Source organism: Delphinapterus leucas, chromosome 21, assembly GCF_059928025.1.
Source record: "Delphinapterus leucas isolate spDelLeu-1000000601 "Yukka" chromosome 21, BTC_Dleu_Yukka2, whole genome shotgun sequence".
Lineage (NCBI taxonomy): Eukaryota > Metazoa > Chordata > Mammalia > Artiodactyla > Monodontidae > Delphinapterus > Delphinapterus leucas.
The window spans coordinates 20,652,667-20,679,112 of record NC_143149.1 but is presented as its reverse complement, the minus strand read 5'-3'; the positions used below and the strand labels follow the sequence as shown (position 1 = coordinate 20,679,112).

Sequence of the window (26,446 nt, the reverse complement as noted above, 5' to 3'; positions counted from 1 at the left end):
CATGAGCTGCTGTCTCCACCCTCATCTATCTCATGGATATTTTGGTGGTAATGATGAAAAGATTAGGGGTGTATTCGGTCTGTGGAATTAGAGCTACTGTTGCCAACTTGAGCTGGAATAAGATATATTTGTCTTTTTTCATCTTGTAGCAATTACTATAATGAAGGTTAATAATTTCTGCTGTTTTTTAACATCTTAAAAGGAGGGTTATTTTATAATTCCAACATTCAATACATTCTGATATGAATGCTAGTATCTTCCAACATTCCTTTAGATAGTTTAGGATACACTCAAAACTATCTAGCTGGGGTTCCCAAATGCCCAAATGATTGAGGTTCTCATTCTGGTTGTTAGAATTCTATCACATGGCAACTAGTGGGGTTGTCTTCTCTATGAAGCTGATGTTACTATACACAGCAGAACACCCTCTCTGTTCCTCCAGTACTTATTTTACAAATAAAATATGTTGTTTTTCTTATCTCAGCCTTGGTCTCTTTCTTCACAAATGTATGATTAATACTAATTTAATGACCACCTACACTAATCAGTATCTTTAAGAAAAATAACAACCACAACAAAACCTGTGGGGTTTTAGTGCCCAGCTTTAAAATCTTTCATGTAACAACCCTATATTAATTAATGCAGGAACAACTCAAGCAACTGAATACCCTGGTTAGAGGGATGTCAGAATATTGTTCTGCAGTGAATGAAAGCACTGTATAAAAAATGATATGACTACACATGCGTTGTTCGCAGAAGTGTCTAGTGTGAAAGGCATTATGAGACTGCCTCAAAGGAACAAAACCAAGAATTTAAGAAAGAAATTGATGATATTTTTGGCATTAAGCACCAGACCTTGTTTTTACTAATGTGTTTTTTGGTAGTGGATATCCTACCTTTTAACTTTTAAATTTTTTTGTGTCAAATACATTTCAGAAATCTACTTTAATGCTCAATTTTCAGCATGATATATACACAGTATTTATGAAACATCTGAAGATTACTCATTGGTCCCCTTCTAATAATAAATATAAAAGTAGAAATCTTATTGAAAAATTGGCACTTAGAAATCCAAAGACCTTACACACAAAAGGAAAGCCAAATATTTGTGGTAGTCAGTCACCATTATAAATAGGTTCATAGCAGCAAATCAAATGTAACTTTAAATAATTCTGAAATGAAAGTAAGCATTCTGTAAAAATGTGACACTATGGAGCAGAAGGCTGGTTCATTTTAGGTGGATGTTAGAAGTAGGCGTTCTTTGAATTTAATGTTTCTACTTAATATTAAAATTGAAATTTTAGTTCATAGTGAAAAGAACAGCTCTGTAGGATACTAGAGTTTTCTTTCTTTTCACAAAGTAGCCAGGCTGCCATTATTCCCAAAGCTCCAAATTGAGGGGAAAAGTGTCTGTTTAATATCTCATAAAATAGGTAAAATTCTTCATTCTAATATTTTAACCCAGGAAAAACTAAAAACATAAAATTGATCCATGGCTCAAGACTTACTTTCTAACTTTAGTAAAAAGGAAATACTCAAAATAATAATAACACCAAAACCAGCAAAAAATAAAACACACACATGCTCATATTAAAGCAGCCCTTCCACCAACACAAAAGCCTGTTTTTCAAGCTTACTTTTTTTTTTTTTTAATCTTTATTGGAGTACAGTTGTTTTAAAATGTTGTGTTAGCTTCTACTGTACAGCAAAGTGAATCAGCTATATGTATACACATATCCCCTTTTTTGGATTTCCTTCCCACTTAGGTCACCATAGAGCACTGAATAGAGTTCCCTGTGCTATACAGTAGGTTCTCATTAGTTATCTATTTTATACATAGTATCAATAGTGTATATATGTCAATCCCAGTCTCCCAAGCTACTTTTTTAATTGGTCATTTTCTTTATGAAATTTCCTAAAAGTCAGTTGCCTTTGATAGCAGAGTGTTTTCTTCCCCTCTGGGTACTTCTTGTAGCCAGTTAGAGAATTTGACTAAATTAGAGTTCAGCAGCTGAACAGAGCTGCATTTCCAGTTGTCTAACTCCACCTGCAGTATTGATCAAGATGTGTTAAATAGGTTTTGGGGGTCTGGAAGTGGAATATTGTATTTCAAGGCTGAGTCAATTGCATAATGACTCTCATCACTCACTGACTAGTGAGTTGTGGCATCACTACGAAGCTGTGATCGTGTGCCCAGGTCACACCTGAACAGCTGGATACATCTTCACTTCTGATTTTATTCCAAGTTGGCAACTTTTCAGTTAATATTTGATTTGCAGTGCATGAAAAAATATGTTTCTGTTCAACAACTGATTTTAATTATTTCTTAATTTTGCCTGTGGGGTGAATACTTTGGTCAACTGATACGGCAAAACACGAACAATTTGAAAAAGGACCCATTATAAAGTACTCTAAGGGATTAAAGCCCTAGGAAAACTGATGGTTTTATGTTTCTCATTCTAAAACTTTACTGAAGATGGTTACCATAAAAATATGTACACTGCTCAATGGAAATATATTGACCACATTTATAAGCATGGGAGCATTGAAAAAAGACTAAGGAACTGCACACAGAGTTGTAGCAATGGTTACAAATTATAAGGTGACTACACTCTAAAATATGTATGTTTCAAGGGAGAAATAGTGGATACCAACAGTAATTATTCTAAAGTAAAAGATGAACACAGAATAAATGTTAGAGTGAAAAGAACACTCTTAGGGACAATAGAAGGTGCTTTAAAAAGCTAATTTAAGCATAAATACCTTTAAAAAAGTGAATTCACCTTCCTTTCTACCTACTTCTTTTTTTAAAAAAATACATTTATTTCTTTATTTTATTTTTGTTTGCATTGGGTCTTCGTTGCTGTGCGTGGGCTTTCTCTAGTTGCAGCGAGTGGGGGCTACTCTTCGTTGCAGAGCTCAGGCTTCTCACTGCAGTGGCTTCTCTTGTTGCAGAGCACGGGCTCTAGGCGCACGGGGTTCAGTAACTGTGGCATGTGGGCTCAGTAGTTGTGGCTCGCGGGATCTAGAGCGCAGCCTCAGTAGTTGCGGCACACGGGCTTAGTTGCTCTGTGGCATGTGGGATCTTCCCAGACCAGGGCTCGAACCTGTGTCCCCTGCATTGGCAGGTGGATTCTGAATCAATGCTCCACCAGGGAAGTCCCTCTACTTACTTCTTATATGTCAGCCCCACACCTGTCCCCAGTGTTCAAAAAGCCAATGCTCCAATTGTTCCCAAACCTTCAAGCTAAAACTTTTTTTTTTTTTTGTGCTGTACGCGGGCCTCTCACCGCTGTGGCCTCTCCCGCTGCGGAGCACAGGCTCCGGACGCGCAGGCTCAGCGGCCATGGCTCACGGGCCCAGCCGCTCTGCGGCATGTGGGACCTTCCCGGACCGGGGCACGAACCCATGTCCCCTGCATCAGCAGTCGGACTCTCAACCACTGGGCCACCAGGGAAGCCCCAAGCTAAAACTCTTAAGAGGCTTTTATCTTTTCCCTTAATAAGAACGTGGTAAAATGAGATTGTTGAGTTTCATATTTGAATTTTGCATTTCAACCTTCCCTAGCGATTGTGGAAAAGAAGAACAACACGTCACTGCAGTCTGCCCATTGGCACACATTATTTTTGACCCTATTTTTTCAGTGTACCGCAAAATAGCATTGGGTAGTATGTCATTGGTTCCTCCTATTTCCTGTATATACAGCACTACCATACAGCATGTCATTGCATTTCACTGTTTACAAGCCTCCCTCCCTTGCTAGACTGTGAGATATTTAAAGACAGAGAATATATTTTTATTGCTCTCCAAGTCTTTTTTATCTTGCATAACACATGGCACATCGTAGGTGTTCAATAAATATTTATTCCATCAAAAATACCCTAGATATTCTTGCAGTTGAACATACATACTACATTTTAAATTCAAGTTTTCTCTTTTTAGTTTTATTTCAGATTTCCCTTTTATTTTAAAGGCAGGCAGAAAAGCAATCCAAACTTGTTTCTCTGTGTTAAGCTACCATGGGCATTTAAAAAATAATACGACACTATGATTTTCACTAAACTAGGAAAGGTTATTTTGGAGCTGCTGGGACTTTAGATATTTGAAGTAGTAATTACTTCCTCCATAAATGTTACCTTTAGAGTCAAATACTGCTTTCCTGTTGCAGTTCAACTTTTTACTTAAAGGAAAATGTCTTCTATTCACAAGTCACTGTGCTATACTATTACATGTAGTGATTCTCCTTTTCATTTGTTCTGGTAGCATTGTAAAGTCTATGAAGCATCATAATAATAACAATAGTAGCTTACATTTTTTCAGTATTTTTTCTGTGCCAAGCATTTCACTAAGCACTTGACATGTGCTATGTCATTTAATACCCACATTTTATCATGTGTGTGATCTTATATAGCTCTACTTTTTAATCTATCTATCTATCCATCCATCCATCCATCCATCCATTAATTTTCCCATTGGTAAGCCATTTAGTCAGAATAATAATACAGGGAGAATCATCTTTACGTTTTGCATTCTTGGTTCTTTCAAGTTCTGAGTATCCAGTAATAAAATTTAACACCATATTTTGCATAATTCTGGAACAATGACCTATGTTAGTAAAGTACTTGTGTAAGCATTTATAAAACAAAAAAACAGCATATGCTGGGCTGTATTTAATTAAGTACTATCAAGTCACTGCAACTAAGAATCCAAGAGTATTTCTTCTAAACTGAATGGATGAGATATCAACTCTTACCTGAAGATAATCAACACTTCATGTGGGAACTGACTGTTATAATTAACAACTTACCATAGACTTGGGTTTGGTTCCAGAACTGGCCACTGAGGTGGAAGATGTTAGGTCAGTGGACTCGGTGTTAGAAGACAGATTTATTTGTGTCTGATTTACCAAAGTGTTATCTGCTCCACTCTCAGATCCTGATTCCAGATCCTATGAAAAAAATGCATTGATATGAAGGGCATGTCCACACTCTCTACATGCCTTTCTCCCACCTCCAACACCTTTCCACCTCCTCCTTCTCCCAACACACATGGACACACCACAGAGTTATGACAACAGACAGTGACATGTCACCCATAACCATGCATTATTTTGTATTAACAATTGTACTCTTCACAGGGTCTGATTTTGGAATGCAAATACTGAAAAAGAGGTAGCAAACTACTTTGATCATTTAACAGCTGATTGTGCATTGGAAAGGGCAGTAGGGGCAGCTAGCCGGGACACTGCAATAAGTCAGGAGGAAGAAGCCCATAGACAACCCTTGCTCGTTGTGTGACTTTGAGAAACTCACTCTACCTCCCTCTTGCAACAGGGTTATGAGTGTCAAATGAAAAGGCAGTTCTCAGTTCTTCTCACCTCACTCTCTTCTATGTCCCCATCAGATCTCCATGGTGACACCTACCATAATAGCCTGGAATCATTTAGCTCAAGTGTATGTCTATCTAACGAACTATAAGCTATTTGAGGGCAGGAATTACGCTTTGTCATGTGTGATTCAATTCCCTCATTTGAAAATGAGTGTAATGATAGCATGCACTCATACAGGTTTATGAAGATTAAGCAAAATATATGCAAAGTGCATGTAACAGGCACATAATCATTTTCATTAAATGCTGGGCATTACTGTAAATATTGTTATTATTAACATCATATGCCTTCTGAGCAACTAGTGTACAGTATATGGATAAGACATGTCTGTTGAATGAGTGCAATTACACGGTAATCCCTCCAAAGGCTGTGCATTTAATTTACCAAATGATATCTTTGTGTTATACGTGAGAACACAGAGGAAAGGCAAGGGTGAGGAGAATGCAAAGGGGAGGGAGTGAAGGCACACATCACTCTATAATGTTAACCTGAGAAAATTATGATTTGATAATCTTTATGTCCACTTTTTCTACATCTCAACTTCACCATGGCCCATATGGTTAAATATCATCTACCCTGCACCCCGACTCTCTGGCCTTATGCTCTATCATTCTCTTGTTTCTGTATGCTCTGCCATACTTGCTGTTTGTCAGTCCTCCTAGTACACCAAGGTGGTGTTTATGGCAGGGACTATGCCCTTTCTTGTCCCTTGTCCAAGTATTTCCCTTTGCTGTCCCTTTCTTGTCACTCAGCTCTCAGTTGGAATATCACTACCTCAGAGGAGCATCCTTTGACAGTTCAAGCTAAAATATTTTCCTCTCTTCAACCTCCACAGGGTATCATTTTCTATTTTATGATCTTATTACCTTGTTTATCTACCATGTATCAACAATATCCATCATCTCTACTTATGTATGTACGTATGTATCTATCTCTCTATCTGACCATCTATCTACCTTTCATTCATTTCTATTTCAAATCTTTTTTATCTCCCTTTATTGGAATCTATGCATCACAAGAGCAGGGGCTTCACCTGTCTTGTTCACTGATACATTCCCCAGGCTTAGAATAGTGCCTGGCACCTAGAATATGCTCATAAATATTGTTTTATGAAAGAATAACCAAACTGACAAATATTAATATGTAACCAAGGAGGCACAAGATCTGTACACTAGAAACTACAGGACACTGATGAAAGAAATTGAAATGGAAAGATATCTCATGTTCCTGAATTGGAAAAATTAAAATTGTGAAAAATGTCCATGCTACCTAAAGTGATCTATAGATTTAGTGCAACCCCTGTCAGAATTTCAATGGCATTTTTCATAGAAATAGGAAAAAGCAATCCTAAAATTTGTATGGAACCACAAAAGACCCTGGATAGCCAAAGCAATCTGAGAAATAATAACAGCTGGAGCCATCGCATTCCCTTATTTCAAATTATAGTACTGTAGTAATCAAAACAGTATGGTACTGGCATAAAAACAGACACACAGACCAATGGAATAGAACAGAGAGCACAGAAATAAAAGCATGCATATACAGTCAACTAACATTTGACAAGGGGGCCAAGAATATTCAATAGGGAAAAAATAGTCCTTTCAGTAAATGGTGTTGGGAAAATTGGATATTCACATGCAAATTAATGAAACTGGACCCCTATCTTACACCACTCAAAAACCTTAACTTGAAATGAATTAAAGACTTAAATGTAAGATCTGAAACTGTAAAACTCCTAGAAGAAAGCATAGAGCAAAAGCTTCTTGACATTGGTCTTGGCAACAATTTTTTGGGTATGACACCGAAAGCACAAGTAATAAAAGCAAAAATAAACAAATGGGACTATATCAAACTAAATGGCATCTGCACAGCAAAGGAAACAATCAACAGAATGAAGGATGCAGCCTATAGAATTACAAGAAAATGTTTGCAAAACTTAGATAAGGGGTTAATATCCAAAATATATAAGGAATCATTCAACTCAATAGCAAAAAACAAATAATCTGATTAAAAAATGAGCAAAATACCTGAGTAGACATTTTTTCAGAAGACACAAATGGCCAACAGGTACATGAAAAGGTGCTCAAATCACTAATTATCAGGGAAATGCAAATTAAAACTACAATGAGATATCACCTCACACTTGTCAGAACAGCTATCATAAAAGGGAATCCTAGTGCATTGTCGGTGGGAATGTAAATGAGTATAGTCACTATGGAAAACAGTATGGAGGTTCCTCAAAAAATAAAAATAGGGCTTCCCTGGTGGCGCAGTGGTTGGGAGTCCGCCTGCCAATGCAGGGGATACGGATTCGTGCCCCAGTCTGGGAAGATCCCACATGCCACGGAGCGGCTGGGCCCGTGAGCCATGGGCGCTGAGCCTGCGCGTCCGGAGCCTGTGCTCCGCAATGGGAGAGGCCACAACAGTGAGAGGCCCACGTACCGCAAAAAAAAAAAAAAAAAAAAAAAAAAAAAAAATTGAAAATAGAACTACCATATAATCCAGTAAGTCCACATCTGCATATACATCCAAAGGAAATGAAATCACTGTCTTAAAGAGACATCTGCACCCCTATATTCATGGCTGCATTATATTCACAATAGCCAAGACACAGAAATAACTGAAGTGTCTATAGATGGATGAATGGATAAAGAAAATGTGGTATATAAATACAATGGAATATTATTTAGCCGTAGAAAAGAAGGAAATTCTGCCTTTTGTGACAATATGGAAGGACCTGGAGAGCATTATGCTAAGTGAAATGAGTCAGACAGAGAAACACAAATACTGTATGATCTCACTTATATGTGGAATCTAAAAAAAAGGCCAAAATAGAAACAGAGTGAAGTGGTGGTTGCTAGGGGCTGGAATGTGGGGAAAATGGGGACATGCTGGTCAGAAGGTACAAGCTTCCAGTTATAAGAGGCATAAGTTCTGAGGATCTAATCTTCATTTTGGCGACTACAGTTAACAACACTGTATTATATATTTGAAAGTTGTAAGAGAGTAGATATTAAATGTTCTCACCACACACATACACACACACACACAACTGTAATTATACCAGTTTATGGATGTGTTAACTAACCTTACTGTGGTAATTATTTTGCATAAAAAACTGTATCAAATCATCACATTGTATACCTTAAACTTATACAATGTTATATGTCAATTCTATCTCCATAAAGCTACAAAAAAAAAGAAAAGAAAAAAGTGGAAAACAAACATAAAAAAGGGTATAAAAGACATACATAACAATAATAAATATGAAACATAATACTAAATTCTTTAAGTGTGTGTGTGTGTGTGTGTGTGTGTGTGTGTGTAAAACATATAACCATAACCAAATTTCTCATGCCCTGAGTGCTTTCAGATTAAGGGTCATCTATTCTTTTTTTCTGCACGGAAAAGACATTTTACATTTTACCGTAAGAGAAAAATGGTTCATTAAGATTTCAAATTGAATCAACATCAAATGGATAGTCATAAATAGCAGGCAGTTTATAAACATCAAATGCATAATCAAAAGTAGCAGGTAGTTTATAAGCCATTTATATTTTACATTTATCAGAAATCATTTGCACTAATTTTGCTTTCCTATTTATGATTTGATTAGGCAAATAACAGGGTAACCTTGCATCCTTCTAACAATACAATAATTCTGAGGTAAAATAATAAATATTAATTTTTTTTTTTTACCATTTAAAGACAATACTGTACAGCCATTCTCTGTTTCCATGTTCACAAACTCTATGTGGAAGATATTATTATCACTACCTGATGGATGATGAAGCCAAAGCTTATGGCAAGTAACTTGACCAAATTCATGTTCTGTGGCAGGGCTGACATTAAAGCTCAGATCTGCCTGACCCTCACTTGTCAGTCTCTATCAAGGCAGCCTTCTATACATTTTTATATCTACCCTTATTTTAATACGTTTTTCTCTTTGAAGCTATTCTTAAAGACTCCAGCCCATATTATTCTTTACCCCCTTTATTATATGTAGAACTCACTCCAGCATTTTCTTACAAATAATCTCAAACTGAGGTCACTGTTTCATTGTATGTCTTGCCCTCCTTGCTAAACTGTGCGTTCACAGTGGAGTATGAGGGTGTGGCAGAGGGGGTTTCTCCTCTGAATCTGGGACAGTACTCCTTGGTGGACAATCAAGGTCATAATTACTTGTTATAATCCACTTATTCCATGGTACAATTATCAAAAGGAATGAAAATCGCATGTGGAAAAAATTCTGATGACAAGAGAATGTTAAAATTAGCTTTAAATACCAAGGAACAGAAATAAAGAAAAAGGAACAACCTAGAAAAACACAGACACAAAAAGAAGTTTCTAGGGATGCAGGCTATGTCTTATTTACCTTTAACCCAGTGTCTGGTGTGAGTGAGCACATGAGAGAAGGCAATGGCATTAACAAATACTAAATATGTACTCTGTGCCAGATCTTTGCAATGCATCTCACACGTGTTCTTTCATTTACTCCTCCCAACAAGCCATTAAGTAGGAAACAATGTCTCCTCTTTTTACATGAACCTGAAGTTGAGAAATTAAATACTTTTCTTATGTTCTCAGATATTCAGTTGTAGAGCTGGCATGTGAACTCAGGCCTGCAGACTCCAAAGTTTATGTTTCTACTGTATTATTTGGCCTATTTCAAGTATCTGTTGAACTAAAAACTCAGAAATACATCTTTATTTACAGAATTAACCCTTGTTCAGCAAGGGTGGCGATGGTCCATGAGATAGTGCATGCAATATAAAATCCAGTTTACACTTTAAATGGAGGCAGAGATGTAGATGCAGACAAATCCTAATCATCACCCACCTTGGCTCTTGTTTTGCATTGTCTTTACCACTCAACAAAGAACCATATCTAGCAGGTAAGGACTGTTTTGCTCTCTGAGATGGAGACAACAATATGGAGTTGTATTTAGCAGAAATCTGGGCTGTGCTTTTTTCCCTAAATACATGGGATTGAGGAAAGGTCAATATAGAGGGAAAAGGGGAGCAAGTAAAGAGATAGGGAGAGATCAGCAATTCACACCAGAAAACTTTCAAGAGAAAATGTATTCCACACCTACATTAATGGCAAAAGTACTGAGAAGCACCTCCTATTGAAAAATTGGGCTTTAAAGTGTTGATGAAAATGAGTTTGAAGCTTCTACACCCTTCATATGTAAACGAGAAAACATCCCTTCTTTTTGGCCGCAGGAGATCACTTTCAATGCGCTTCCTCCATCTGGCTGCCTGTCCTACTAAAGTATATGCAAGACGCTATGGCGGCACCAGGGAAGGAGTAAGCGATTCTGTCTGGGAAGACAGAAGGAGAATTAGGGAAGACTTCACTGTAAAGAAAACATTTGAGATGAATCCTGAAGGATGAAGAAAAATTATTAAAAGAAAAATGTCATTCCTACCAGCTTTCTAGGTCAAAGCATTTAATTTCATATCTATTCATTTTTTAATCAAAAATGTTTTTTGCTCAAGCTATCAGATTTCCATTATATCCAGCTAGGAAAGGCAGTATGGGATAGTGGTTGAGTGACATGGCTCTGGATCAAGACTGGCTGGGCTTCTGTGCCAGCTCTGGCACATACAATTACTGTCTCTATTCTTTTTACTCATCTGAACAATGTTGTAAAGAATGATTGTGTTAACATACATAACGCATTTAGAATAGTATTAATACTTCGTTTATACTTAGGTTAGCTATTATTTTAACTTGCTTATTGACTTTAAATATTCTGCACCACAGTCAGAATGAGTTTTGAATAACTTCAGAATCAATAGTAGAACTATACAAATTAAAGAATTTGATACAGAATAGTTCTATTTTGAAAGGTGCTTTTTTATATATATATATATATATATATATATATATATATATATATATATATATAACATTTTCCACCCCTTTGATCTTAGGTAATTACAAACTTTCTTGAATTAACGTGTTGATTACTGAATATCAAAAGTGATAGATTAATTGAAAAGGAATACATGGCTTAATTATAAGTAAATTCTACCATCACATTTGCTAGATCTGCAAAAACTAAGCCATTTAATTGAAGCTAATATTAAATATGTAAAGTGTATAGACATTTTGGAATCTATGTCTTCTAAATTTTATTTTGTGTTAGAATCTGATAGGAGTGTCTATCTTATTTGAAACTAATGCACAGTAGAATAAAATTTTCACCTCTGTCCTATTCATTGTGTTTCACTAAGTGAATTTTAGAGTGTTCTCAAGCTGATTTCATCTAAATTCTTTTTTGTAATATACTTGGTTAGTTCAACCAGCATCCATCCATCCATCCCTCCATCCATCCATCCACTTACTCACCCACCCATCTATACATCCATTCATCGACCCACACATTCATCCAACGAACCATTCATCCATCCAACCATTCATCCATCTGTCCAGCAAATATTTATTAACCATCTTCTATATGCAATGTAAATTTGTGGGACACTGGAAATAAGACACTAAACAAGATCAACAGAGCACTGCTAATGGCGTTTATAGCATATCAAGGAAGACCAACAATTAGGGAAACAATGACAATGAAGAGAATCTGATCAGTAGGAAGCAAAATAATTTCCCAAAATGACCCTCTTTCCTGTCTAGTAATAACCATTTTCTTTTGAATCACACACTTCTCTTATGGACTCTGCATGAAGCCTAGAATGATTTGAGTGACATTTATGGAACACTATCAGGGTCCCATGTGGGTAGTGGGGCCATCCAACATGTTTCATTTGCAAGAGGGACTATACAAAGTAGAGACATCACATTCATATGCAAAGAAGTGGGAAGTGGGAAGCTCACAGGGACTTGCCGCCGAAGGTTGGTTGGTGTGCTGGACGGAGAAGAGCTGGTGCTGAGAGCATTCTCAATGTCCTGATCAAGCTGGTCCAGTTTCATGATCAGCAACAACATCGAGTCTAGCCGCACCCTATCTCGATCTTCTCTTATTTCCTGAGGAACAGAACATGTTGTTACTGAATCTGAAAGGCCATTTCTTGGAAAAAATAAAAAGTTCTCTGTTCTTCAATGTGACAAAAAGGACACTGAATAATAGGCAGTCTTCTACTTCAGGGGGGAAGGGAAGTTCTATTCTGTACCATCAATGTGCTCTTCATTGGAAAGATACTGACCACCTGCCAAGAAAGCATTTTACGTGCATATTAAATATATATTTTCTAGAGCAAGGCACAATGAAAAGGAAGTATAACATCATATCAGTACTGATACTTACTTACAATTTCCGATTAATTATTCTTGAGAAAAGCTGTATGTTTACTCTTCTTTTGTCATAGTACAAATCAATTATAACATACTAATAATTGTTTGCAGGTTAGACATTTAAGGATGCATACAAGATAATATTTTTGGATGAATATTTCTGAGTATAGTAAAACATAGGAAAAGAATCAAACAAGGCAGGATTGTTTAGTTTAGTTTTGTTTTTTTGCATGGGGCCATTTACTTACTGCTGCTTCAAGCTATGTCATTGCCAGTATTTATTTTCAAGCTTCTTTTCTTTCACACACTTTTGAAAAAAGTCTCCACAATCGTATGAATAATGGTTACTTATTCTGAGCTCTCTATAATATAGACATATTTATGGATATAGTTTTGTTTTTAAAAGTAACTAAAGCTTCTTACTGACCATATAGAGTTATTTGGGCATGACTGTTCACTATTCTTGGGTGTTCACATCAAGTCAGTTAGTATTAGAAAACTTTCAGACTTTCTGTAATGTGCAAGATATCAGGGTTGGGCAGAGTACTGGGTAAAAGAACAAAACAAAACAAAACATGGAAAGCGCTGTAAGTTTCCTTAGAAGCATAATCTATTGAGGGATGTCACAGACTCGGGACCAGCCCTTTTGAGGCAAGTCATCATTTGTGACTCATATTGCCCTTGCCATCTTCTCATCTGTCTGAGATATTTACCTGGGTGAAATCAGCTTTAAAAGGACCATCAGTGGTGATCTCAAAGGGAAACCATACCATGATGGAAGCCTGAGGGGTGCAGGCACAAGGGAGTAATTTGGAGGCTTCGCTGAGGTGATGGGATTAGTAGTGGTATGAATGAGGTGACTGTCTGAATCAGATCTTTTGTTTTGGGCCTTTTACTTTTAATCACCCTAAATTCCCTAGTCACCATTAGGGGGGACCCCAAAGAACAAGGACTCGGGTAATTTCATGGATTCATCTAATGCTATACATGAAATTAAATTAGCTAATATTAATAATAACTATCTGTTAATATTAATAGCAGACTGTTAATAGTAATAATTATCTTTCACATGTCAAATAATTGGTTAATTAGATTAAGTTGGTCAAAAAATCATTAATTCAGCTAACATGGACAAGTTATTTGTGTAAGCTGAACTTGTGCTTGGTTTAAAGATTAATGTCAAATTGAAAGACCTAGTCCTGTTTCCACAAAGTCATTAATTTTGAGAATAAATTAAGAATATTTTTGAGTTATGTTAATTCCTTTAGGGTACTATGCTATGATTATTTCTTCAATTTCCTTCCATCGTCCCTGCTGTCTAAAACATTTAATGCGGCTCTGACAGAGAATTACAGAACTTTTGTCATGATAAAGTTATATTGTGCCTAAGAAGGACCAGGATATTTGCAAACAGACCTGAACCTTACTATACATCATATTCCTCAAGGCTACAGAACTTTGTTATATTTAAAAGAATGTTATTTATAGTAAAACCCTGCTTATACCTTAAAATAGAGTCCCAGACATATTAGAGATTACTCCGTTTGATTCTCTTCTAAATAATCCAGTAAATGGAAGAGTCTGCCTGAATAGAAGACTCAAAGGTCCCCTTAATTACTCCCCCAATGTGTTTGCTTATATAATTTCCTTCTCTTTTAAACCAAAGTTGTGTTTGGCAAGATAATGTTCTTTGCATCTCTACACATATCCATGTATGTTTTTGTGTGATTGTCTTTCATTCCCCAGTAATAACATCCTCAAGCACAAAGATGAAGTTTTTCTACCTGGCAGACACAGAGTCAAGTTCTACACTGCATACGCAATACATTTTCAGGAATAATAATAACAGTGAAATAAACAGGAGCAAGTGAAATAACACTTCCCAAAGCCTTAGAAAATATATCTTGATATTTTTCCAGCTACTAAGTTAATGTTGGAAAAAACAGTATACCCTGCAGCTATCCTAGACCTATCAGTAGTAGCCTCAGAAATAATTTGTTTTTGAATTAACTAGATGCTGAGTTTGTGCTTTAAAAACTTTTTGAAATCCATTGGCTGAGCATCAAATTATTTTAAATTATCTGCCAAAAGAATAAAACAAAACAGCCTTGGTCTAAGGTATTTCTTTAGAGAAATAAGCCTATTGATTTTCCCTTTTCTTCATGGATGCTTCCTTATTCACCATCTATTACAACGTTCAGCCTGAAGTGTCAAGTACACAGACTCATATAGTATGTTACACGTTAGTTAAACGTCACAAAATTGAGTTGGCTACAAATCAGATGCTTTGGATAAATTTTTTGTCCTTGTTGTTAAAGCCCAAGTATGAATATTTTGCAAAGTTCTAACCTTTCATATGTCCATGGCTAAACTCCAGCGAACAGCTCATGCCTGAAAACAGAGTTGTGCATTTGCAGATTCTGGCGAGGTTGAACCCTACAGTGGAGCTTCCATTTCATGCTGTCACTATAGGCCAGGAAGAGGAACTTCTTAATAAGCGAAGCTGCCTTAGTTCTAGGTATTTCAGTAACTTAACTTAACCCCCTTAAATCAAAGCCAAGATGTGAAATTCTCTCCCTTCCCATCTTTCTTTCCTTCTTTCCTGCAGTCACAGCTATTCTGGGCCAAGCACTATGAAAGGGACAAAATGTTCATCAATGAACAAGAGATAGAAAATCTCTGCTGTCCTGAATATTATAGTCAACATGAGAAGACAGATAATTAAAGTTAACAAATTCATAAATAAGATCGTTTCCAATAGGAACAAGTGTAAGAAGAAAATAAATAGGGTAATGAGGTAAACAGTAACTGCAGGTGGAGTGTCCACCTTGTAGAGGGTGGTCAGAGAAGAAGTGGGAGTAAACCATGATGGGGTGAAAAAAATGAGGTAGAGGAGAGAAAGATGGAGAGAGAGAAAAGGAGAGAGAGAGAGAGAGAAAGAGAAAGGGAAGGAAGGAAAGAAGGAAGGGAGGGAGGGAGTGAGGAGTAGTAGAACTGGGAAAGCAGTGTCCCACGCAGGGTGAAGAGTGATACGAGGACACTGAGGTAAGAATGAGTTTGGTGAATAAGAGGATTTGAAAAAAGGTTAGAGAAGCCAGGAGAGGGAAAGTGAGTGAGGGAGTGAGTGGGTGCTAGGGCAAAATGAGGTTGAATATAAACAGGAGTCAAATTATATTCTGTCATGAAGGTCACTATAAAGAGGTCAATTTTATTCTTTGTGTGCTATGGGGCTATGGGCAGGATGTAAGCAAATGAGTGATTTACTGTGCTTTTTTAAACTTTTAGAGTTCTCACCACATATTGACAACCAAATATTTTTGGAACCTCACCATATTTTATGTCCAGCAATGCCACACGACCAATACACCCTGGTTTCCATTCTTTCCAGCATACAGAAACTATGTTTTGGAAGAACACCAATGACCACAATTTATTGCAAGACACCTTTGAAGCATCTGGTCCAATTCTTTACACTTTTATTTAACAATCGTTCAAGATATGTTTATTGACCATCTACTACGTGCTATACATCATTTCATAGGAAGCAACCAATTTCATATTTGTACAGTTATAATTTTTAGAAATGTTATGGAGACAAATTTTGCCTTCCTCTAACTTCCCAGTTTCTCCCCCCAGAACCAGACAGCATAAGTAGTGCCTATTCCATGAAACAGCCTTTCAAATATTCGAAAAACTATGTTGTGCCCATTTTCTTCCTTTTCTAGGTAAATCATCCTCAGTTCCTTTACTTCTTATATGACATGTTTTCAAATCCTTATTAGTTCTGTTTACTCTTCTCTGGATATAATTGTCAATGACCCAATTAATGGTTGGTTCCAGGATTAAATATATTACTCTACATGTTCTCTGACCATGAAGACAGAGAAGGCAAGTATTTCCCCATGTTCTGTACACCCTCTTTAATGCGGCCTAAGAATTAAGTGCCTGTTTAGAATATGAACAGGCTATTCTTAATGGGATAGCCACAATCTGTTCTTTTAATGAGGAAGAGTATTTTGTTGGCTGTGAGCTGACCTTGAGTCAATGATATGATATATGTCTCTTTTTCCCAGTATGTGTCTGTGTCCTGCTAAGAACAGAAACATCCTATTGTCTTGAGACTATAATCAGCTGATGTCAAGGCATAGATAATATATGTAGCTACTGTGGAAGAAATCTCCAGTTGTATCTTTTTCAAACAGAAGTCAGTGGATACTTAGGAAAATTACGCAAGAAACTTCTTTTCAATTTGATTCGTTGTCAAAACCTAAAATGGCCAAGCCACATGGTGTTCATTGGGCAATCTGAAAGATCTCCTTCTTTACTTCCAAGAACTACTTAGTCCTGGGCAGTGAAGTCACTTTGATCACATGGTATCTGAGGGAGACAAACAGAGTTTTTAGGGGGCTATTCTCTTCAGGGACATAAACTGAAATCCTTTGAACCCGAGCCTCTATGCTCCTTCTTTCCTTCCATCTGAAGAATATAATTCTGACCCTCCTCTTTCTCCAGATGCTCTTTATTGAACAACATAGAACAGAGCACACACGGGGAGTGGGGAGGAACTGTACGTTACTGGACATTTCACAGACGGGGCAAACATGAGGTCCAGAGAAAAGGGTGCCTACCTCAGAGACGCACAGGCTCTGTTTTTCTTATGCCAAGCATTTGGAAGAAAACCAAAAAATTCGGTGAAATACCCAGATGCTTCCAAATAGTAGATATTTGGCTCAGCAAATACAGCGCTGCCTGAATGTTCTGCTTGTCAATGAGTTGTGGCATCACATAGACAGGCATAATAAATTAAAGCCTAGGCCAGGAATAGAACTAAGACTTCCTGATTCCTAATCCAAGGTTCTGGTCCGTACACTGCCTTTGATTCCATACACATCTTACTGCTATTCTGGGCTACTAATGCTCCTTGCTCACCCGTAAAAGAAAGGGACCTTTTAGCAAAAAGCTTGGCTCAATTTCATTCTGAAATTATTTGATCTACAGCCAGCTGGACTAGTATGAAATCTCATATCAGTGTTATAAATTTCATTTGACAATAAATTCCTCATTCTAGACGTTCCTTTCTTAACATAATATCCTGCTTAAAGAACCAGAAAGTTATTAAATCTGTGCTTCTTTAGAAGCAGTGAAGATTTTCATCTGAGGTGACGCACAGAAGCTAAAAATAATGTAATTATTTTATGTCAGAATTTCTAGGCAACTTAAATAAGTCAGCCTTAATTTATATTTGGGTGCATTTTAAGATGAAATTGATATAGGCTGGTAATAAAGGTAATAAAAAAAAAACCCAGCTACTATCTTCCACTTGCCAGATATAGCCTGTTCAAACACAAAAATCTTTGTATATTATCTTTAATGAATAATAACATATGCAATATCTTTTTAATATTAGATGGTGGAGAGAGATAAATATTATCCTCACTTAAAGTTACTACAAGGAATCTTTTAACTGATAGGTAAATTGTGGCTTTACATTAAGTGTTTATGTTCACTCCCTATTTATCTCCTTTCATTTAAAAGGCATGGTGAAGAAAATTGGTCTCTCCTTTGTTCAGTTTTTAAACTCCAGTGAGGCTTCAAATGGAGCATTTCTTAGCTGGGACTTTGTAAATTGCCTAAGTCTCCTGAACGATTTAGAAGGACATTTATGCAACTTGTCCTAAGGAGTGCCTAGAAGTGGCAGGTGTGAACCGGGAGAGAGCTATGTGGGCAGCAGTTCCTTTCTGTCCAGTGGAACCTGAGGATGACTTCCTCCACTGGCTTTAAAGTCCCATTTTTGGCTGGGATATAATTTCTACCTAAGTAATTTGCTAAGCATTCTGAAACCAGTCTTCACTCTAAGTACTAATATATTAAGTGACCTTGGATGTCAATCTACCTTGGATGCAGACTTAATACATTTATAGACACAAAGTCAGCCTTTCTGGGTTGGTTATTTCTCCTGTGTCATCATGCCTACATGATATCTGCAAATCCCTGCAGTTTTTTTTTCTTTTCATTTCTTTTTTCCTCCCTCCCTCCCTCCCTTCCTCCCTCCCTCCCTCCCTTCCTCCCTCCCTCCCTCCCTTCTTCCCTTCCTTCTTTCCTTCCTTTAGCATTTCTCAGTAGTTCTTTGCTTGGGCTCATGTATTAAAGGAGACAGGACTTTTTCTGGTTTGAAAACATATGAAAAACATCTATTTAACATTAAAATTCCATAAGCTATTTTCAGGAATGTGATGGTCTTTCCTTAGGAGTGGATAATAAAGAAAGGCATAAATAAAAATTTATTCCTTTTCCATAAAAATACATGACTTCATTTAGAAAAAGAGTCCTGTATTGACCTGGCTTCTGTCTACTTTTCTAGTTTTACCTCTCATCATTCTCCTTGATCCTGCCCAGTGTTCCTCAAATTCAATCATTCTGAGGACAACTATATATTTCTTAATGTTTTTCTTTAATTAGACAATTTTTACAGCCAAAAATGCATTTTTAGGATCTGATTATAGACATTTTTCCAAATAAGATGTACAGATGGCCAACAGGTATATGAAAAGATGCTCTATATCACTAATTATCAGAGAAATGAAAATCAAAACAGCAATCAGATACCTCTTCACACCTGTCAGAATGGCTATTACAAAAAAGACAAGAAATAACAAGTGTTGGTGAGGATGTGGAGAAAAGGAAACCCTTGTGCACTGTTGGTAGGAATGTCAATTGGTTGCAGCCACTGTGGAAAAGAGTATGTAGGTTCCTCAAAACATAAAGAAATTGAACTACCATATGATCCAGCCATCCCAGTTCTAGGTATTTATCTGAAGAAAACAAAAACACTAGCTGAAAAAGATAAATGTATCCCCATATTCACTGCAGCATTATTTACAATAACCAAGACATGGAAGCAAGGTAAGCCTCCAATAATGGATGAATGAATAAAGAAAATAAAGAAAATGAACAACAGAATATTATTCAGGCATAAAAAAGAATGAAATCTTGCCATTTGTGACAACATGAATGGACCCTGATGGTATGACGCTAAGTGAACTAAATCATAGAGAGAAAGAAAAATACTATATGATCTCACTTAAATGTGGAATCTAAAAAACAAAAAAAAAAAGTTGAACTCATAGATACAGAGGACAGATTGGTGCTTGCCAGAGTCAGGTTGGTTGGAGGGTGGTGGGAAAAATGTGTGAAGCGGGTCAAAAGGTACAAACTTGCAGTTATAAAATAAATAAGTCATGGGATGTAATGTAAAACATGGTGACTATAGTTAATAATACTGTATTGTGTATTTGAAAGTTGCTAAGAGAATAGATCTTAAAAGTTCTCATCACAAAAATCCGTAACTATCTGTAGTGCTGAATGTTAACTGGAGTCAATGTGGCGATCATTTTGCAATATATACAAATAGCGAATCATTACTGTGTACACCTGAAACTAATATGCTATATGTCAATTATATCTCAATTGAAACAATGAATTTTTAATATATAAGTGCTGTATAAAATATAGGTGAAAATCTTATATTTTTCTAATGTGTATCAAATGCCAAAATTATCAAAATAAAAAATCCTTATACTATCTGATGTAATCTCACATAAACCACACTATATTTTAGGAAATACTGTACTAGAAGTACAGAACTTTTGGTTTCTCAAATATGCCATGTTCTCTCTCATTTGCAACTAGGATTACAAGATTTAGCACACAAAATTATATTTGAATTTCAGATAAATGCAAAATATATTTTTTAGTATGTGTCCCAAATATTCCATGGGATAATATTGCATGGGATATACTTATACTAAAGATGTTTTGTTGTTTATTTGAAATTCAAATGTAACTGGGTATCCTGTATTTTATCTGGCAACTCTATTTTTGACTCATGTAATAATGCTTCTTCTGCTTAACACGCCTCTCCCTTGCCTGGGTATATCAGAGGAAACTCCTTGGTTTCAAATTCCAATGCAGAGGTCTTTCAGAAGGTTGTTTCCTTGAATGAATGAACATCAACTGCCTCTAAAGTTTCATTATACAACTTCAAAGAATGTAAAATTTTTTTCTCAGTATCTTATTCAGTTTTATAATAATTCCAAGTAAATCTAAGACTCGTCACTTTTTCTTTTCAGTAGCAAAATTAAATGTGAAAAATGCATAAGGCTGCTCTTGTGATATTTTTAGGATTACAAATTTACTTAAATTGTTAATGTTTGGTACTAAATCTTCCATGAGTGAGCAAAGTCAGAGTAAATTTTTTGCCACTGAATATTTTCTAACTACTAATTATGTGATGTGTGTTTGTGGCTTTTTTGACATTAATGAAGAGTCCTCACACTGAAGAAGTATGGGAACTATTTATCTAGCCCAATCCTCTCATTTTTTTCCGATGTGATAATAACCTTGGCAAATTAAGACAGTTAATGGCAGAACTGGAAAATCTGAGTCTCCTGATTCAATTCAGCTTTGCTTCCTGTTAAACAGGTAGCCACTAACACTTTTAGTCCTATAAGGCACTTTCTTCAACTCTACAGGTGACCCCAAAGGTTATATTTCCCAAACAAATTCACATGCATTGAGAGATCTGGGCTGAATACACGTAGATTAAAAAATAGACTTAGTCACACATGAGCGGTATCTTCTTATAGTTATCAATCTATACATTTAGAAGATAAATCATCCTATTAATGATTTGTTCCTTTCTTCCCCCTTCCTTCCCTTTCTCCCTCTGTCCCTCCTTTTTTTTTCTTTCTCTCTCCCTTTCCTTCCTTCCTTCCTTCTCTCCCTCCCTCCCTCCCTCTCTCCCTTCCCTCCTCCTTTTCCTTCTTTTTGTCTTTCTGTCAACAACAAACTCTACCAGTGGTTCTCAAATATTAGTGAGCATCAAAATCATCTGAAGACCTTGTTAAACACAGAGAGCTGCTGACTTAGTAGGTCTGTGATGGAGATGGAGCATTACATTTTTAGAAAGTTCCCAGGTAATGCTGCTGTCACTGCTGCTGCTGGGAACCACACTTTGAGAACCTCTGACCACACACAGGAGAGCAAAAGTCCTCAATAGTGGCTGATTATAAGTACTCTTGTGTAGCTTTGAAAACTTCCACATGCTAAGGCTCCACCCACCAAATTCAGATTCAGTTGGTGTAGCACAGGACCAAGCTAGTGTGTTTTTTAAAAGTTCCACAGATGTATTCAAAGCATAGTGGGGGTTGAGGAACACGGAAATATATTACAGAGAAAGCCATTTCATGGCTTCAGACAAAAATTAGGACAATAAAAATTAGATTCTCCCCCAGAGTAATTCCACAATAAGAAATCCATTAATTCCCTACGGTAACAGATTAATAGAAAACATACAACAAAAAATGTCAAAAAGACACTTATAACATTGAAAACCTATTTCAGACCACTTGTTAGTGATTTGATAAATAGAACAACAACAATAAAAACTCTCTCAGGTAGCAAGTATTTGGAAGGCAACATTCTTAACTTGATTAGGAGTATCAGACAATAGAGTAAATATTAAGGATAATGGTGGAACATTAGAAACACTCCTACAATATTAAGAAAAAGTAAGAATGCTTGTTATCACATATTCTATTCAACATTGTACTTGAGGTTCTGGCTGATACAGCAAAAACAATAGCAGCAACAACAAAACAGTGATTATATTACAAACGAAGAGAATTTGTGCCTTGAAAATCTCAGAGAATAATCTGATAATCTATTAGAACAACAACAACAAAAGGATTGGGCTCAACAAAGAAAAACACAGGAGCATTCTTGTGTAACCATTTAAAAAACGGAATAGAAAAAACAATCATGGTAACAACAAAGACTATACAATATCTAGAAGTAACCGAATGAGAAATAATCAAGATCTTTTATGGAGAAAACCAAAAATGTCACCAAAAGACCTAAAAGAATACTGAAAAAATGAGGAGCTATATGATTGTTCTGGATAGGAAAATTCTTTCTAATATGCTTCACAGCTAATTTGTTGTGTATATTGTCTCTTTCCCCACTAGAATGTAGCAATCGTTGCTTGTTGTTCACTGATGTAACCCAAGAATCTAGAGCAGTGGTTGCATATTGCCACGTAATAAGGGTTTATTGAATGAATGAATGAATGAAATGTTGTCCTTCAATTAATTTATAAACCCATAGTAGTCTAACCCAAAACTCCCATGGGATTTTTTTTTTTTTTTTTTTTTTTTTTTTGCGGTACGCGGGCCTCTCACTGTTGTGGCCTCTCCCGTTGCGGAGCACGGGCTCCGGATGCGCAGGCTCAGCGGCCATGGCTCACAGGCCTAGCTGCTCCGCGGCATGTGGGATCTTCCCGGACAGGGGCACGAATCCATGTCCCCTGCATCGGCAGGCGGACTCTGAACCACTGCGCCACCAGGGAAGCCCTCCCATGAGATTTTTAATGGAACTTGGAAAGCTGATTCTTAAAGAGCAAAAATAAAGATAAGGAAAAAATCCCAAAGGAAGCAGACAAAAAGTCTTGTTTAATATGAATATCTTTAAACATATACAAAAACAGAGAAAGATAATATAATAAACCCTGTGTACCTATCAGCTTAAAGGCTGTCATTATTTTGTCAATTTTACTTTATTTATCTATCCCTACTTAAAAAAACATATTTTACTCACAAATGCTTACATACGATAAATTGATTTTAAAATTCTCTTGCAAGAGGAAAGGAGTATTAATCATAAATATCTTAAAAACAAAACAAAATAAAACAGATCAAAATATTCTATGAGACACAACAATGTATAATAACCTACAAATGAAAAGACTGATAAAAGTTAAAATACAACTGACAAACTGAGCAAAAATATTTGGATCATATATAATGAAGAATTAAGAAGTTATAAAAAGGCAACCTAGTAAAAATGGTCAAAGCATACAAAAAGGCTATTCACAGAAAAATTATAATGATTTAAAACCCTAAACTGCACTGGTAATCATAACAATGCAAATTAAGTAAAGAATGAGAATTACTGTTTTTCACCTATCAGATTGCCAAAAAAGAAAAAAATATCTTGACCATGTCTTCAGAAATGTAAATTTCTGCCTTATTTGGAGGGCAGTTTAGCAGTATCTATTAAAATTAAAGTAGGAGTATCCTTCAACCTGGCAATCTAATTTTAGATACCTAGCCTAGAGAATTACTTGCATACATGCAAAAAATTAGTATGCCCAATACTATTCATTAAAGAATTTTTTCCTAGTGGTCTAAGAACTGGAAATATCCTATGTGGCCATCAACAGAAAACTGTTTAATGTAATGGTACCGTAATCCCTTAGATCACTACCCAGTAGCTACAAATATGAGGTAGATTCACATGCACTGACAGAGCCACAATAACTTATCCACCACTTCAATTTGAGTTAGAAAACTGTTTCCCTTGGAAGGGATGCAGCCCCTGCCAAGGTTCATGGCTTAATGAATAAAACTCAGATTACCCATCAGCCCCCACTAAGTGCTTTAGTCTGGTGTCCTTGTGTAGGGCACAGCCTATACAAATGAACTTAGGGCCCTGCTACTTATAGGGAAAGTGCTTCAAGAGGGTTTGTTAAGTGGAGAAAGAAAGGTAAAGAACAACACCCTATAGCATGAAACCCTTTATGTACTGAATGAACACGCACACGCACACACACACACACACACACACACACACACACACCAAAGTAAAATTCTGTATTTCTATATGCATACATATAGATGTGAAAAAAAAGATCTGGAAGGATACCCATACTGGAAAATGGGGTGTAGCTGGGAGGGGGCAAAGGGTAAATAAAAAAAAGTTTTGAGACAGATGAAAATGGAAACACAACATACTAAAACTTATGGAATGCAGCAAGAGTAATTCCAAGAGGGAATATTATAGCAATAAATGCCTACATTAAGAAAAAAAGAAAGACCACAGAAAACAATCTAAACTTATATTTCAAGGAAAAATAAAAAGAACAAATTAAGCCCAAAGTTAGCAGAAGGAAAGAAATAATAAAGATTAGAGCAGAAATAAATGAAATAGATACCAGAAAGACAATAGAAAAGTTCAACAGAAGTAAGAGTTGTTTTTTTGAAAACATAAACAAAAGTGACAAACTTTTAGCTAGAGGACTCGAATTAATAAAATACAAAGGGTTATAAGAGACTATGGACAATTCTATATTAACAAATTAAATAGCTTAAAAAAATGGTAAATTCCTATAAACATACAACTTACCAAGACAAAATCATGAAGTAATAGAAAATATGAACAGACCAAGGAGCAAGGAGATTGCATCAGTAATCAAAATTCTCCCAACAAATAAAAGCCCAGATGAGATTGTTCCACTGGTGAATTCTACGAAATATTTGAAACCAATCCTTCTCAAATAGTTCCAAAGAGTGAAAAGGAACAAACACTTCCAAAGACATCTTACAAGGCCAGCATTTAGTTGATACCAATGTCAAAAAAGGACACTCCAAGGAAAGAAAATTGCAGGCCAATGTCTCTAATGAACATAGATGCAAAAATCCTCAACCAAATATTAGTAAACTGAATTCAGGCGCACATTAAAAGTGTTCTATACCATGATTAAGTGGGATTTACCCCTGTGATGCAAGGATAGTTTAACATATGCAGATCAATAAATGTGATACACTACATTAACAGAATGAAGGATAAAAATCATATCATTTCAATAGATGCAGAAAAGGCATTTGACAAAATTCAACACCCTTTCATGATAAAACCTCTCAACAAATCATGTTTAGAAGGAATGTACCTCAAAATAATAAAGGCCATATATGACAAGCCCACAGCTAACATCATATTTTATGGTCAAAAGTTAAAAGCTTTTCCTCTAAGATTAGGAATAAGACAAGGGTGCCCACTCTTGCCACTTCTATTTAATGTAGTACTGTAAGTCCTAGCCACAAAAATTAGGCAAGAAAAAGAAATAAAAGAAATGCATCCAAATCAGAAAGGAAGAAGTAAAATTATCTCTATTTGCAAGTGATATAACCTTATTTACAGAAAACCCTAAAGACTCCACCAAAAAAACTGTTAGAACGAATACATGAATTCAGTAAAGTTGCAGGATAAAAAATCAACATACAAAATCAGTTGTGTTTCTATATATTGACAACGAATTATCTGAAAGAGAAATTAAGAAAGTTATCTCATTTACAATAGCATCAAAAACAATGAAATACTTAGAAATAAATTTAACCAAGGAGATGAAAAACCTGTTCACTGAAAAATATAAGACATTGATAAAAGTAATTGAAGAAGATATAAATAAATGCAAAGATATCCCATGCTCTTGGATTGGAAGAATTAATATTATAAAAATATCCATGCTACCCAAAGTGATCTACAAATTAAGTGCAATTCCTGTCAAAATTCCAGTGGCATTTCTCACAGAAATAGAACAATCCTAAAATTCATATGGAATCACAAAAGACCCTGAATAGCTAAAGCAATGTTGAGAAAGAAAAACAAAACTGGAGGTGTCATATGGCCTGATTTCAAACTATATACCAAAGCTATAGTAATCAAAACAGTATGGTACTGACATAAAAATAGGCACAGAGACCAGCACAACACAATAGAGCCCCAAAATAATCCAATGAATATATGGTCAACTAATATTTGACAAGGCCACCAGGAACACACAATGGCGAAAAGACAGTCTTTTCAGTATAGCTGATTTCACAGAAATAGAGAATATAATGGTGGTTGCCAGGGGCTGTGGGGAGGGGAAAATGGGGAAATGTAGATCAAAGTACATAC

At 36.1% G+C, this 26,446-nt stretch overlaps 1 protein-coding gene across 1 annotated transcript in view; it reads right to left on the bottom strand.

Annotated features, from left to right (window-relative positions):
• Positions 1–26,446, bottom strand: part of DLC1 (DLC1 Rho GTPase activating protein) — a 402,099-nt gene that overhangs the window by 290,292 nt on the left and 85,361 nt on the right. The window contains exons 3-4 of the mRNA XM_022571107.2: positions 12,236–12,385; positions 4,808–4,948 (exon numbers count right to left, since the gene is read on the bottom strand). Coding sequence (XP_022426815.2) covers positions 4,808–4,948; positions 12,236–12,385 — 291 coding nt within the window. The remainder of the gene's footprint in view (positions 1–4,807; positions 4,949–12,235; positions 12,386–26,446) is intronic.